At 48.7% G+C, this 16,243-nt stretch overlaps 1 protein-coding gene across 1 annotated transcript in view; it reads left to right on the top strand.

The window, feature by feature from the left end:
* The window catches only part of VPS13B (vacuolar protein sorting 13 homolog B), an 816,084-nt gene that overhangs the window by 792,570 nt on the left and 7,271 nt on the right, over nt 1–16,243 (top strand). Inside the window, exons 56-59 of the mRNA XM_024756522.1 lie at nt 1,055–1,860; nt 5,976–6,152; nt 8,147–8,317; nt 14,619–14,795. Of these exons, the coding sequence (XP_024612290.1) occupies nt 1,055–1,860; nt 5,976–6,152; nt 8,147–8,317; nt 14,619–14,795 (1,331 nt within the window). The remainder of the gene's footprint in view (nt 1–1,054; nt 1,861–5,975; nt 6,153–8,146; nt 8,318–14,618; nt 14,796–16,243) is intronic.

The following is a 16,243-nucleotide window of genomic DNA, read 5'->3' as shown; positions in this document are numbered from 1 at the left end:
GGAAGAGAAGAGGACCAAGGGCTCAACGTTGGGCACCTTAACTTTAAGAGGAGGGTGTCGCATAGGTGATGAGTGACCAGACATGCAAGAGCTGAGAGCAGACATGCAAAGAAAGTTTTTCCAGAAGGAGGAAGTTATCGACCCCATCAAATGCCATTGTAGGGTGAATGAGTCACAGACTAAATGCCCATCATTTGATTTAGCCACATGGAAGTCCCTTGGGGGCCTTGACGAGACTTGCTTTGGTAGACTAGTGGGGACAAAGGCCTGCCTGGAGCACAGTTAAGAGAAAATGGAAAGTGAGGAATAGCAGACAAGGTGTATATGCTTTGGAGTTTTTATGTAAAGAGGGTCAGGAAAATGAGTAATAACTAGAGGGGGAGATAGAGTTACAAGAGGGATTTTTTTAAGACAAGAGAAATAAGAGCATGTTTATAAGCTGCTAGTAGTGAAGAAAAAACGATATAGGAAAGGGGTGAATTTCTGGAGAGATGACCTTGACGGGAGTGAGAGCCCAGTGGTTGAGCGCGCGTTAGAGGGGTTCGCGGAGATGGGAGCGTGGGCAGCTCAGCTCTAAACGTGGCGGGGGGAGCAGAGCACATGGCCTAAGACGCTGGGAGCTGGGCTGTTGTGGTGTGGGTTCATGGTGAGTTTTCTTCTGCTTGCTGTACTTTTCCAGCGTAAGGCATCTTGGTTATTTTATTATCACTTTCTGCTTTGTGATGATCATGACAGAGAATTAGTGCACAAAGAACTAGAGGGATTTGAGAATAAAAAAATCTGGTGTTGATAAGGGAAACATGAGACAGCAACACGACAAGAACTTGTAATAGTCCCTTTGGGAACATTTCCCAATACTGTTGGAGTATGACCGGCTCTGTCCAGACACGATGTACTGAAAGTTGAGTTCTTATTTGTTTCTTATGAGAATCTGATAGGACATAAGGAGGTGTTTAATAAGGCACTGTCATTAAACACTAAGACATTAAGGAAGAAAGGGAGGGAGGAAAAGAAAAGCAGAGGAGACTCATGTTCTTTTCCCTTTCTCCTGTAGAACTCTGGAGAAGATTGTGACATTTAAAATGTCCATCACTCAGTTGAGCCTGGCGGTGCTTGATGACCTCACCTGCCACAGAGTATCATCTGAGCTTCTGAGACTCACACTGGACAACGTTTTTCTCCAAATAGCCCCGGTGGCTAGTCACGTCCCTGGGGAAGAGACGGCCACCGCCCTCTTTCACCTTTACTGTGTGGAGGTCTGCTGTAGGGACCTGCAGTTGGACAACCAGCTATATAACAAGTCCAATTTCCACTTCGCTGTCTTGGTCTGCCAGGGGGAGAAAACAGAATCTATTCAGTGTTCCAAGATGCAGAGTCTCCTTACGTCCAGCAAAGATTTGGAAGAATACAAGAAAAACTGTTTTATCAAACTTTGCCTTACCTTAACTGAGGGCAAGAGCTTCTTATCTGATATTAACGAGTTCAGTTTTGAATTGAAACCTGCCCGCTTATATGTGGAAGATACATTTGTCTACTACATAAAAACTTTGTTTGAGACCTACCTTCCTAGCAGCAGCCCAGCCGGTCACCCCACGGTCTTTGCAGATGGGAAACAGGTGTTGCCCGTGCAGGTCAGGCAGCACGCCAGGGCCTTGGTGCATCCTGTGAAGTTACGGAAGCTGGTGATACAGCCGGTGAATCTCCTCGTCAGCATCCACGCTTCCCTCAAGCTGTACATAGCCTCCGACCACACCCCGCTCTCCTTCTCAGTGTTTGAAAGAGGCCCCATCTTCACCACGGCCAGGCAGCTTGTCCACGCCCTGGCCATGCACTACGCCGCGGGGGCTCTCTTCAGAGCAGGTGAGGACACAGCCCAGGGGCCACGATGAGCTGGAGCGTGAGCAGAAAGGAAAGGCTTTGGGGTGGACTTACTGACTTCGAGACATAGGGAAGCAGCTTGGTAGGAGGTGAAGAGCACAGCCTTTACAGTTAGATAGTAATGGATTTGAATCCAGACCCTTCCGCTGCTGGCTGTGAGGCCTTGGGCAAGTTATTGAACCTCCCATGTCTCAGTTTCCTCATCCATAAAATGGGTTTTAAGATTTTTGACAGGAAAAAGTGAAAGTATGTAAAGTACCCTGAATTTTGGTTGGCACTTAATGAACACTCAAGCAGTAGTAGCTGTTATATTTGCTGATATATATATAACAGAATTTTAATCCCATTTAGCAAACACTTTCAGCTCCTTGCAGGCACAAGGCTCTATGATAGGGCACTAGTGCGGCCAGAAAAACCAGCCCAGGCCCTCAGGTTCTGGGCCTAAAAGAAATCCAGTTCTGGGCTGTTAGCTTTCTTCATTACAGTCCATGAATAGCTCCAGATGAGAAATTCAGAGGATTTGTGTGCTCGTCAGAGGCATGAAGAGCCTTCTACCTACCCAGCGCAGCCCTGCCTGTCTAGACAGATGGCAAAGAGACGGCTGTAGGCATCTCAGCCTCTCCACAGACCTGAGCCCGGGGCGGGGGGGAGTCCGCAGGGGGTGCTTTGAATATGTGTACAAAATGTTGTATGGGGAGCACTGTGCACTGAAGCTTGCTTTGGAGACCAAGTTGTCTCCTGATACCCTATGGTAATTGGCTTCAGAACACGCCTTCTTGACCTAAGTTCACTCTAAAGTGGTTTCAGTCTGGTAATCTGGCTCCTCGCGTTCCCATGCATTCAAGCAACTGACACCAAACAACCAGAGTGGGTCTTGCAGCCCCTTCTGGTAAAGAGCATGGAGGTCTTCCTTTCTGAAAGTAACAAAGGAGAGACCTTGGTAATGTTGTACTTGGTGGGTACATTCCCATATAAGGTAACGTTGTAGCAGTGACTGACCCACAGTAGTTGCCCTACTGGTAGGATAGCATTTTCTCCATAATGGAATTCATAGAGTTAGAGCGCTACCCAGAACCCTCAACTGCAAAGAACAAGATCAGGGAAGGTCCCTGCCTGGGAACTGTTATTTTGATAGCTTGTACAACAATAAGAAAATATTTCCCTCTTGCTAAGATATTATTTAAAAATGAGCAGCTACGATTTCAAATTTAATAGACGGGTATATTAAAAACCTACTCTTTCAGGCAGTTTTTGTTTTTAACCTAGAAGCATGCCTGTAGGTTACTGGACTCTGCTCTGGAGCCTGGGAAGGAATAAGCTTCCCGTCCGTCCGGTCATCACATTAGGCTGAGGTGTGGGGAGCGCCCATCAGAGTAATGAGCTGGCAGAGAGACTCCAACTGTGACCACCAAGGAACCACGTCCCTGCGGCCTATGTGCTAAAAATGATCTCTCTTTGTTTTGTTTTTCATGAGCTTTCACAAGAACATTCTGTTTGGATTTTTTGTAATCCACCTAAAAGTTCTCTAAGCTGTTGTCCCAATCTCATTATATGCTGAGACAAGAAATTCTGAGATAGAGGGCCAAGTTTTTAGGTCTGCTGGGAATTCTGTCACTGAAGGCCTGCAGAGAATCTGAAGATTATCTGGAGGAAAGCAGTGGTTTTTGAAAGGGTTGGAAATGGGAAGATGGTAGGAGGTTACCCCTGGGTAGAAGCATCTTAAAGAGAATGTACTGGCATTCTAGTAGAGGAAAGGAAAGGTCTGGCCTGGGAGTGGACAAGTTGCCTCTGCATCTCACATGGGTCAGTATTCACTCATTGGACTTGATTAAAAGGTCCCTCATGGGGATGACTGAAATACGCTGACCTCATTTCTAGGGAAGGACGTGTAGAGGTTTTAACAGTAAAGTAATTAGAAATGAGTAACAACTGACCCTATTTGAAGAAAAGAATGTGGGCTCTGTAATTTCCTGGGGTCCCTCTCTACCTCCAAGGCTCAGTTTGATGGGAAGCCAGACAGGCACTTGTTTTCAACAAAAGTCTGGCAACAAGTAAGAAAAAGATACATGTGCTTTTGGAGGGAACTAATTAAAGAAGGAATGCCCTCAGATGCTTTGGTCCTTTTCTGGCCATCTCAGATGCCACTGAGAAGTAGCTCTGGTCCACGCATAGCCTTCCCATCAGCAGTGAACCTAACCCAGGAGAGTCTCCCTCACCGTCCCGTAGCCAGGGTGAGGGCTAGAAGGTGAGGCTGGGTGCTTTCCACACACCCCGTGCCCTGCTGCCCTGGCCTGAGTGGGCCCATTGTAGAGTGAGTGGTCTTTGCTTGGCAGTAGCTAGGCACCTTTCTTTATCTCTCTATGGAACTTTAGGAGAGAAGGGGAATTAAGATGTTCCTAGTCCAATCTTCTGCCTGCAGGCGAACCTTACAACTATGCCAAGCTAAAGGAAATGTGTTGTTTCTTCACCTCCAGAGAAGGCCCTCCGAGGAAGACTATTCCACAACCTTCCACGGTACCCTGCCTACTCAGCGCAGCCTGGGCTCCCAGGAAGAGGGAGGGTGGGCTCTGGAGCCAGGTAAACCTGGCTTGAAACCCTCCCACGTGTCTAGACGGCGGGGAGACTGTGAGAACTGACTCAACCTCTGAGCCACAGTTTCCTCCTTGTCCTGCCTTTGAGATGGTGGAGTCGGGGTGACACTGCGTCAGAGCAGGCTCTGTCCCCTGCACCTGGTACAGTCCCTGAACCCAGGGAGAGGCTCAGTCCTTGGCTAATCTGAATATACAGAGGCAGGTACTAGGACTTGAAGAGTTGCTGTGAGAACTGAGGGAGTTGAATGCCTGGCGCCCATAGGCGCTTCCATTTATGATCTTCATCTTCTGGAACTTACTCCCTCTTTTAACCTAAACCCTAGTGCTGTCTTCTAATGTTCCAGAGAAGAGAGGTGGGCTTAAAACTTAAGAACGTCCCTCTCTACAAGGGCTGGGCCTGGGAACCCTTCAGGGCTCTGGCTTGGCTCTTGCACCCACACCTTCCCTACCCTCTGGGACTGATGACTTGACTGGGGGTCTCTGTCACAGGCCTGGCCTCCAAAGCCCTGCTGGGGGGCAGGATCGGCTCCCACACGGGTCCTGTCCCCGCGGCCTCCCCATTAAAGCGCTTGCAGCCCTCTCCTGGGCTGGAGAGGCCATGGTGTCCCCGGGGGAAGCTGTCTGTTGGGCGTCCTCCTCTCTGGAGCCCCCGGCCCTTGCCTGCACCTCCTGTCCTCCGGGCGAGAGCCCCGAGCCCCCCACCCGGGAAGGAAGGCGAAGGGGAGCTGCTCCAGCCTCCACGCCACAGCCCTGTTCCCACGGGGCCGAGCGCTCGGCAGTCAGGCCGCCGCTGAGCGGGCGGCTCCTGGCAAGCCCCAGCTCAAGTAGGAAACCGGATCCAAAGCTCGCCCCCTGGGACGTTCGCAGGGAACACGCCCCTCTCGCTAACCTAATCAGCATGTCCCTGTCACCAGAGTTTACACAACTGAAGCTGGGCTCGAAGGGGAAACATTTCTCTGGCTCCAGCTCCACTCCAAAGGGAAGCGCTCAGCTTGGTAGGATTGGGAAAGATTAAAAATAACTTCCTCCATCCTCGTCAGAACTCTGCATCCCCTTTGCAACACCCCTTTTAGCATCTGGCCTCCTCCCCTGACCAGGCATCTCCTCCTCATCCTGGTGCCTCCGCTGCCCAAGGAGGTTTTAAGGATAACTTCCCAGCCTGCGAACACCTGCAGCCCCAGGGACTGCCTTTCCTCGGGGGCAGGAGCATCGTCCCCTGCACACGGGTCCCTTTTAGCAGGAATACGGGAGGCTTGGGCAGGGAAGTCATATTAAAGCTATTTGCGAGGCCGCCAAAAGGATCACTTTGATTTATAAAGTATGAAAGTTTGCCATTTATGAATTCACAGTGAATGAGTTATTTCCCATATTTTGCTCCAAAGGAGCTTATTACATTCTCCATTCTAGTGTGAAAAATGAATTGCAGGGAAAATGGGTCACTTGTCCCATATGTTGAAAGTGCTGTGTTTAAGATTTCAGTAACCCCTTCCCTTTGGTCCCTCACAGGCTGGGTGGTTGGATCCCTGGAAATCCTTGGCAGCCCGGCAAGTTTGGTGCGAAGCATCGGGAATGGCATTGCCGACTTCTTCAGGCTTCCGTACGAGGGGCTGACCCGAGGCCCGGGAGCCTTTGTGAGCGGAGTTTCCAGAGGGACGACATCATTTGTGAAGCACATTTCCAAAGGTAGCTATTCGGGTTCCTTGTAATGAGGCCTTATTTTCGTTCCTTCCCTCTCTTATTTTTTATTTTTAAAGAACGTGTTAAAAGTTTTCAGTGAATTAAGTTTGCCTCTAACTTTGTTTGGCTTGTTAGCTGGCAGTGAAGTGTTGGATCTGTAACAAAGCTCATATATAATGTCTTATGTTTTAAACAGATCACTGCTTGCCTGCAGTGTGTGAAAATGTTTCAGAAACTTCAGAATTTGAAACCTCCCAATGGGAAAACAAGGATTGGCTCAACTGTTATTCCATGTGATAAATACAGAAATATTAAAGGTGTTCAGGACTTCTGCTAAACATCAGAAATCCTACACTGTGTTGTCTCATCATATTTTTTTAAATGTAGATACAGTTGTCATAACTTTTGTAAGGCTATGGATACATTTTGACGTGGAGGCCGATTGGGAGGTGAAAGAGCCAGCTTTTCCCTAGCACGCCACGTAAACAGTGCCACCTTGTGGCCCAGGCGGGTCATCGGGCGCAGAAACCAAACTGCCGCCCACAAGAAGGAGAGCGTGCTTTCCTTTCATCCGTGTGTTTGTTTGCCCATATTTTGGTCAGGTTGGCAGTGACTCGGGAACTAACAAGGGCCATCTGAGTCCCCGTTTCTTCTCAGCAGGAGGCAGGGGAAACAGGGCAAAAGCCTCCTCCCCCATAAAAGGCTTTTTACTGTCAACAGTACTGCAACTCTGTTATGAGTGGGCAGGTTACAGAAGTCTCTAGAAGGCCTCGAACAAGACTTGAGCTCGAAATATGAGAACCCATGATCCATAGAGGGGGACTGGCAAGAGAACAACAAGAGCAATAAACCAAATTCCATGGACAATCACGGGACCACTCCCCCGGGGCCCCGGTCATCCGGGAGGCCTGTGAGCCAAGCTGCAGGAACTCACAGATGAGTCACTGGTGGATTTCTCACTCTTGACACTTGAATCTTTGTGGTTCTGTTGTTTTTATTTTAAAATAAGACAACCAACACTTGCTAAATTGCACTCCGGCAGTAATTTTAGCGTGGTGACTCACTGAATGTTTTTTACACTTGCTCTCTCCCTCTCTTAGGAAAATCTGTTTGGTTTGTCTGTGTGTGTGTACGTGGATTTTTTCTTTTCAGATGACTGGTTAAGATGCAGCTGCAAAAACAACATCTTCCATTTCTTCTGAAAACTAGACATCCAATAACAGATGAACTAATTCATTAGCTTCAGGATATGTCCGTTGATGTCTTTCAGTTTTGCTCACTGGGGTCTATGCAGACTTGCTAGAGGGGATTATGACTGTCTTGAGCAAGATGCAGAAATAGCCTTTCTTGGGAAAACCAGACGGAATCGTGGCTTTCACATGCTTTACTCCCTTTGATGTCCTCACTTTTTTTCAGCTAACACCCTGAATATCAAAATCACACATATTCCCTGTGGCATAATAATTATTTCCTGACTGTCAAATGATAAAAGTTTACTGTCTTTCTCTACTATGACTAAAGTAATAGGGGGAAATAAATTTTATTCCTAAAGTAGAAACATTCCTTTGCGATCTGTTTAAAATTCAGCAACATAACCTTACCCTTTCAAATCAGAGCAGGCAAATTGCAACCTTCAAAACTGGACCTCAGTGAGGACTTCAAAACTAACTATTTTAGCCAAGTCCTAACAGTCAAATGAAAGTGCATGATAGCTTCCTATGAGGCCGTGGGCATTTTTCTGGTAACGGAGATTCTAATTCTACCCCCTGTGAGGAGTGCCATCACCCCTGTCAGCAAGTGTTCATCTTCACCTCATTGTCTTAAGGCTGCTTCTTCAAACTGACCAAGAGGAAGCCACCATCACTCTCCATGGGCGAGTCCAGAAGGCGGATGTGCTTCCACCTCCCTCTCCCCTCCCCCACAGTGCTCCAGGGACCACTCCCCTAGGGGCCACCATCTATGCGACCAGGAGACCAACCCACGTGCTCTTGTGCCCTCAGGTACCCTCACCTCCATCACCAACCTGGCCACGAGCCTGGCCCGGAACATGGACCGGCTCTCGCTGGATGAGGAGCACTACAACCGGCAGGAGGAGTGGCGGCGGCAGCTCCCGGAGAGCCTCGGCGAGGGGCTCCGGCAGGGCCTGTCCCGGCTGGGCATCAGCCTGCTCGGTAAGGGGTCGCCGGGGACTGGGGCCCAGGACTTTCCACGGGCTGCTTGTGGACTGTCCATCTTTCTGCAGAGATGCTGAGGCTCGGAGAGGCCAAGGCACGCATTCTGGTTCCTACCCTGGCCAGCAGGGTTCTGGAACCGGCACCCTCTCCAGAGCCCTTGTGCGGCTGCGCAGGGCCATCCTGGGACCTGGCCGCTCCCCGCTCCCCGCCGGTCGCGTTCCCACCTTCCCTCGCCTCTGGTGGGAGATGCCTCTCTGCGTCCTCGCGGCTTCCGTAAGACCCCGCGCGCGGGGTGTCAACACGAGGAAGGCAGCCCACAGCTGCATGCTTGCTGAAGGGAGCAACGGGCAAACCTCCTGAAGCGCTTGCTGCCTCTCTGCCACAGATACTGCAAACGCCTGCTTTTTTTTGGGAAGCACTTGAGCAATGTGCAAATGTCATGTAAACTTCAGTGAGGAGCCCACTTTTCCCTTTTATTTTTTTAAGAATGCCAGATCTGCCTGACTCCAAGTAATTGCCGTTTGTCAAGCAATCAGATGGTATAGCTAGAGATGAAGATTGCTAGGGGTATTTCCAAATATTACAAATGTTTGAAAAATAAGTTGCTTTGGAAAATCTATGAAAAGGAAGCTTCAGAGCTGAAATTTTACAGAGCAGGATTTTCAAGGGTATCTTTTGTTTATTTATTTGCAAAGGAATTTAAAACTGTATTGTTTGGCAGCCTGCCTGCCGAGCATCTGAAGGAGTGTGCATCTTGCAGAGATCAAAGTGGCCCAAAGCAGGGAGAGCGAAGGTCAGAAAAGATGAGCTTGAAAGGATTTGTCCTCTCTCCAGGCTGCAGTTTTGTACATAACCCCCCCACCACCACCACCACCACCACCACTCACAGCGCGGCCAGCTGAGGCCCCGAGAGGAAGTCGTAAGATGTTACAACTTCAGGTTAAGTTACTAGAAATTGTTTAAGTCCTAACCTGCAGTGGTGTGGGACACGGTCCTGTGATAATGTGTGGGAGCGGGGACCCGGGGTGGAGCAGCTCTGGGGAAGGGCGAGGGCGTGGGGGGTGGCCACGGTCCTCAGGAGCCAGCGGACCCCATGCTTGGGTGTCCAAGTCCTTTCTCTGTGACCTCAGAGCTTCTCTTTTGTAAATTGGGGCTGAAAATTACTCTGCCGTTATTGGAAGTAATGCTGGTCGGTTGTGTGCCAGGCATAGGGTCCGTGTTTGGTAAACAGCACCTTCATTATATTATGGTAGTAAAGGAACTATAAGAGTTGCCTGGTTTCAGACAGTGTCCCAGCAAAGAGAGACATCTGAGCAGTGGCAGGGGCATTTCTGCTTTAGTTTTAGTCCAGTGGGTTCAGTTGCTGTAACCACAGGAAGTGTCAATGAGGTTATCTTGGAGGCCTCAAGCCATCATTTGGGAACTGTGGGACCTCTTTCTGCTAAGAATCGTGGCTTTCCGTGCCCTCTGCTCTGGGCAGGAGAGTTTCCTTCTCGCTGTCCAAGCTCTTCTTGGATGGAGGCACTCAGCAGAGGAGACCTGAGCCGGCTGGCACGTGGCTGTTCCCACCCTGACTAACCTGTTCTCTCCCCGCCCAGAGAAGCCCACATCCACTACCCATTTCCCACTGTATAAAACTGCGCCTGATGGTAGAAATCAGTTACGTGGGGAGCCATGATTCTGCCTTTGTGATGTCACCCTTTCAAGCATGGCTCCTGTTGTTAACCAGGGTAGAAAATCATAAACCTCTGAGCTTTGCTATAGCCATCATGTTTTGTACACACTCATCCATGCGAGGGAACCACTTAGCCTGTCTGTGGAAACTACAGTAGGCTCGTGGAGTCTGTGGGCCCCTAAGAGCTCCACTCACAGCAGCACATGTAGAGCAGTGTGTCCGTTTCTGTGCTTCTCAGACTAAGGTTGGGCCAACCAGCTTCCTTTCCTGGAAGAGTTCAAGAACTCTCTGTATCCCACATAATCACTGGGTCGTCGCAAAACGTCTGGTCCTTGATATGTGGCAGGAAGAAAGGGGAGAATAGGACCAACCAAGTCCCCTCACCTGGGAAAGTATAGATTTGTCGCCGTTTAATCCATCCCCAGAAATGGTGTATAAAACTGCCAAATGCCAGTAAATGCCCGACTGAAGTTAGAGCTATTATCATACAATAGTTTAAAAGCCATGCTTGGTGAAATCAAAATGCTACTTCCTCAGTGTCTTCCTTTATGAGACATAAACATAAATGACCTGGTCAGTAAAAAATACATTTAAATAACGCTTCTGGGTTGTCAAAGTACTTTCACATGGGTCATCTTATTTGATCATCAGACCTAGGAATGAATGAGGTTAAGTGACTTGCCCAGGTCAAAGCCCCAGGCAGGACAAGAACCTGGGTCTTCCCACATGTCACCCACCCTGGAGGGCTCCAAGCCTGGAAACAATCAGGATGTGGGGAGACTGAACAATTGAAAGTTCCGGGGTAGGAAAAATATATTTCCCCCAAATGTTTATGGGTTTGATGGGCCTTCCTGACTCGGCTCGGCCCTCATGAGGACACGGTGGAGTGTTACGAGGCACTTGAAAAATCAAAGGACATCTTCAGCTGTCCTGCCCAGCCCCATCGCCCCAGAACAGCGAGGAAGTGTTGGGCTGCAGAGAGATGCCGCCGAGGCTCCTGCAGGAAATCCACAACTGTTTTCAGAAAGCAGTGGCTTTTGGAAAAACTCTGTTTAGCCTGCAGAGTTGGCATCAGGCTTGCCCGCATTTACCAGATCCGTTCCCCAGATGCCCCCACTTTCTACTACCTCTGGAGCCTGCTGAGAGAGGATGTGAGCTCCGTGTCACAGCCACATGGCACGTCCCCTCCCAGATGGGACTTCTCCCTGGGGAATACCTAAGGCAGGATGTCAGAACTCGCTTCTCTGGCCCAACTTATGAAGCGCTGCTGGATTTCCCAGCAGCCACAACTGTCTTGACAGCCGCTCTCAGGACGCCATTCAGAATCCCGACCACGTAGGCCTCCACCAGGTGAGTCGGGACAGTTTCCCAAGCGAATGAGTGAAGAGCTGGGCACCGAGAAGGCACTTACACACAGCCCGTCTGATGCTGCCCTCAGCCATCAGCATCTTGCTTGGCAGTTAGAAGGGAATTTGGGAACAACAGATGTGCTTCCTTCTCAGTTTGCTCATCTGTCGTGGTCAAAACAAGCAAGCCCCAAGCCAGGGTTCCTAATACATTCTGTGGGGTTCGTTTGTCCCTGGAACGTGAGCTGTGGAGCGGTGTCCCAGCCCAGGCCTGTGCCTCTGCTATTGTGATTTTAAAAAAAAGTTCGGAATAAAATTACAACATGTGATTAGGCAGCACCAAAGTAGCCACACAGGCAGAACAGTCATAGATAGCGACCCGGTGAGTTTTGCCCAAGGCTGGGGAGCAAGTCACAGAAGAGGTGAGGGAGGGTCTCTTAGTCTCCTTGCTTCAGAGAGCAAGCCCTTCTCTTCCAGCAAAGGGTAGGAAAGGAAGTACGTCTGGGACTTCCCTGGTGGTCCAGTGGTTAGGACTCCATGCTTCCCCTGCAGGGGGCACGGGTTCAATCCCTGGTCAGAGAACTAAGATCCTGCATGCCACGCAGCGTGACCAACAAAAAAGAGGAAAGGAAGCACATCCGGCTTCTGCCCCGCCCAGCACACGAGGCGGGGTCCGGGAAAGCACCCCTTCCCTCCCTGCCCCACTTCATCACATCACGGCCGGCTCCATGTGGCTGCCCTCCCCGTGGGCCTGGTGCCAGCGGACAAGTTTGGGAATCAGTCGCTGCTAACTAAAGCCTCAGAGCAGAGTTGGAGTGTATGGCAGTAAATAATTTACCAGTTGTGGGATTTAGCGGGATTACACTGCCTGAGAGACCCTCTGAAGCCCTGGGAGAGCAGCCTCTCAGGCTCAGCTGCAGACGCGGGCCGGGCTGCCGGTCTCTCACGCACCTGGGGCCCAGGGAGGTGTCAGTGTGTGTGACAGGCCAGCCTCCCACCCGGGGCCTGATACTGGCCCGGGGCATGCGCTCCCGCAGCTCCTTCTCTCTACCTCTTAGCATCTAACGCCTTGTCACGGGGTTCAGGCTTTCCACTTTGGGGGCTGCCTGAAGAATTTATCAAAGTTTATATCTATCAGAGCCTTCACCGTGGCTGGTGGCTAGAGAAAGTGGAAGATCAAAGGGGAGTTTCACTGCGATACGGGTTTGCACTTAGGCAGGCCCAAGTCAGAGCCTTGTGTGGATAATCACGGCTCTATGCCCCTTGTGCTGGTCAGGCCTGACACATTCAAGGAAAATGGGAGATTTTCACCTGCCCCCCAACTCTATTTTAATACTGTTAACGGCAATCTGCCCTTCAGAGAAGACATTTCTACCAGAAATACAGGCAATAACTTTATTGGTGAATTTGTAATTATCTGCCCCACCTTTTCTACTCTTAAGCATGGAGATCTTTCACAGAAATCAGAAAGTGAAATCGCAAAGTCTGTGTCCTTTGATTTGATGCTATTCACTTTGAACTGTCTGCTATGAAATGATTTGAAGAGAAGACCCCAGGGTTCTTGCCTCTCCCGGTGCAGCCGGTTCCATTAATACTTCCCAGCTGCCCTGACTTCTGACCTCATAGACAGAGAGCAGAACATCAGATTCCTCAGACTGAAAACACGAGGCGAGCTCCCAGCCCAAGCACCAAGACTGGGTGTCTTGAGGGGGTGCTGAGACTGCCATCCCTTGGCCCCTGATAGCCAAGGTGGCCCAGGCCAGCTGTGAGCAGCTTTTTCCGCTTCCCTCATCATTTCTTTAAGAGGTTTGGGAAGCGGTGGTCTAGGCTGGGAAACAGACCTGTCGCCTCAGGTCATTCTTAATCTGTCAGTACGTGAACTTAAATGGCTGTGTCAAAATTTAGAGGAGTGGAATCCATGAAGAACATTGCCTTTACAACTGACCCAAAGGAACTGGCCTTTCATTTTACTGGGTTTCGTTCAATGGAATATTACTTGAAATTAGCAGGTCATTAACTGAGAACTGGAAATCTCCCTTTACCCAGCAGACTTTGAATTAGTGGCATTTGGAATAATGGGATTTGACATGTATTAAAATTTCTACCAGGGGACTGTGCATTTTCATTAATCCTAGCAGGTCTGAGCTGAAAACAGAGAATTCTGTCAAGAATTGTAATGAAATTTCTTCCTCTTACTGGGTTAGGGAACCCTTCACTCTGACATGGCAAAAAATCTGGACTGTTGGGGCCTTTAGTCGAACTCATCCCTGGTCCCTCAAGGTAAGAGGAGCAAGGAGGGTACCCACAGAGGCTGAGGGATTCGCCCTCCAGCTCTGAGCATGGCCTGGCTGCCCTGTGGGAAAGCCGTTAGAGCAAAGAGCCGTGAGCGCAGGGTTTGTAGCTGTTCTCAAGTGAACAGTAAGTGGCCAAACCTCAGCTGAAGTGAGAGAAAAGGAAAATTTTCCAAGACTGGCAAAGGAAAGAGCTTGTTTTATAAACAGGATCAGTGAATAGCTTGGTGGTTAAGAGCGAGGCTGTGACTCTGACTCCCTGGACTTCAATCCTGGCTCAAGCACAGGGCAGCTGTGTGACCTTGGGAAAAACTCCTTAACCTCCCTGTGCCTCGGTGGCCTTGTCTAGGAACTGAGGATAAAAGCCATGCCTGATTCCCTAGTATTGTGACAATTAATGATCTCCTACAAGTAAGCTCTTAGCACATAGTAAGTACTCAAAACAGATTTGCTATAATAGCAATAATATCAATTACTCTTATTATTATATAATTATTAACATATTAACATTACATTACTATTAAATAATTGCCCTTATTCTTACTAAAAGAGAGAACAAGGAAAGGGGCTGGCCCTTTTCAGTTTTTTCATCCTCTTGATTCAGTGAAACTGTATTAGGCTCACTCTCCTCCTGAGGAATTGTTAGCTCCTGTCCCTAAACTGTGTTGCCTGATTCCTGGAGAAAGATGTGTGGGTGTCACTTGGGAATAGTCTGGCATGTTTATTAAATTCAAAACTGAACTTCACAGATCCTGACTATGTTGGGCCAAACCCAGTCTGAACATTGTGTTTTGATGAAGATAATAAATGTCTAACACATCCTCAATGTACTTAGATAAATGGTAAACAAATGCATAGTAAAGAGCTTTATAATGAGGGTGGGGTTTCATTTTCAATCCAAACAAAACTGTGTTCCAGATTGAAGGTTTTCACTTCCTCAGGATTTTATGCATCAGTCCTTACCCGGGGCTTTTGTTGTTTTTCAGGTGCAATTGCTGGTATAGTTGATCAGCCAATGCAGAACTTCCAGAAAACATCGGAGGCTCATGGTTCAGCAGGACACAAGGCCAAGGGTGTTATCTCCGGCGTGGGGAAAGGAATCATGGGGGTGTTCACGAAGCCCATTGGAGGGGCTGCTGAGCTCGTGTCACAGACTGGCTATGGTGAGTCCTGGCGAACCGGCCAACTCAGACATCACCGATAAATTTGCGTTATTATACCAAGGTTTCCCTAAGATAATCTAGCCCCTCACATGACAGAGGAGTGAAAAATAAGATAGATAAATCTATAAATAAATAGTCCTTTTTCTTACTTCTTTATGCTTATTTACACAGAGTTGAATTGGACTATGACTAATAAATTACGATTATAAAGCCAGGAAGTCAATTAATAATTTCAGTCTATATAGGTCACAGAATCTTTTTATAGTCATTTAATAAAATCGACTTTAATGAAAAGTAACCAGTTAGAGGTTGAGGGCAATAAATCCAATATACTGAAGCAGAAAGTAGACTTACGTAATCTGGTGAGCAATTTGAAAGAAAAAAAATAAGTAATAAAGCAGGAAGATATCTTTTTTTTTTCTCTTTATCATTGCAACATATTTTCTTTCTTTTTTTTTTTTTTAAACATCTTTATTGGGGTATAATTGCTTTACAATGGTGTGTTAGTTTCTGCTTTATAACAAAGTGAATCAGCTGTACATATACATATGCAGGAAGATATCTTTAAAAGACAATGCGTCTGTATTTGGAGAATGAGAGAGAGAGCAGCATGCGTGCATCGGTGGGTGCGTGCACACTTGCCCATGCAGCTTGGCGTCAGGCATGGCTTTCTCGCCAGCAACTGTGCTGCTCTTGCAGCCAGGCCCAGTCTCCTGGCCAGTGTCAACAAAGGTGCATGATCTGCCACTGAAAACCCTTCCCTGAGCAGACAGGTGCCGAGAACTTGGGCTCATGGAACTACTGCTTTAGGCTGGTGCCAGGCCTCTCCACGCACACACGTGCGCTCAGGAGCAGTGGATGCGTGGGAGAGGAAGTGCCTCCTCCTGTGCTAATTTTCTGCATTCTTGGCAGAGCACGTTAAAGTGACTTTACAGAACTAGGCAACTGGAACTGTTTCCTTTTTCTTTTTTTTTGGCCGGACCTCGCGTCTTGCAGAATCTTATTTCCCCGACCAGGGATTGAACACACGGCCCTTGGCAGTGAAAGTGCAGAGTCCTAACCACTGGACCGCCAGGGACCCTGGAATTGTTAACCTTTTTACCTAAAATCGGTATCATCGTTTTGGTCATGAAGTGGCTGGCTGGCTGGAACCACAAACTACGGGCAGGAGCTTTGCATCTGTATCTGCATCTGGCCATAAAGTCTGCAGGGTGCATTTGACTGCGGCCTCCTGCGCCTCACTAGGTCTGACAAGGGACAGCCCAGATTAGGGCATAAAACCCGTGTCTGAAAGGAAGAGAGTGGGAGACGAGTGCCCACACTCAGGCAACCATCCGGAGAGGCTCCTTTAAGAGACCACACAGACAGGAACATGTGTTCCTCTCGCTCTTCCCCTCACCTCCTCCCCCTCAAGTTCTGTCTCTCACTCCTTCTGTGAATGACATTTT

Source organism: Neophocaena asiaeorientalis, unplaced genomic scaffold (genome assembly GCF_003031525.2).
Source record: "Neophocaena asiaeorientalis asiaeorientalis breed wild unplaced genomic scaffold, Neophocaena_asiaeorientalis_V1.1 scaffold29, whole genome shotgun sequence".
In the NCBI taxonomy this organism is placed as follows: domain Eukaryota; kingdom Metazoa; phylum Chordata; class Mammalia; order Artiodactyla; family Phocoenidae; genus Neophocaena; species Neophocaena asiaeorientalis.
Note: the sequence above shows the minus strand (reverse complement) of the source record. Positions and strands in the feature narration are given on the sequence as shown.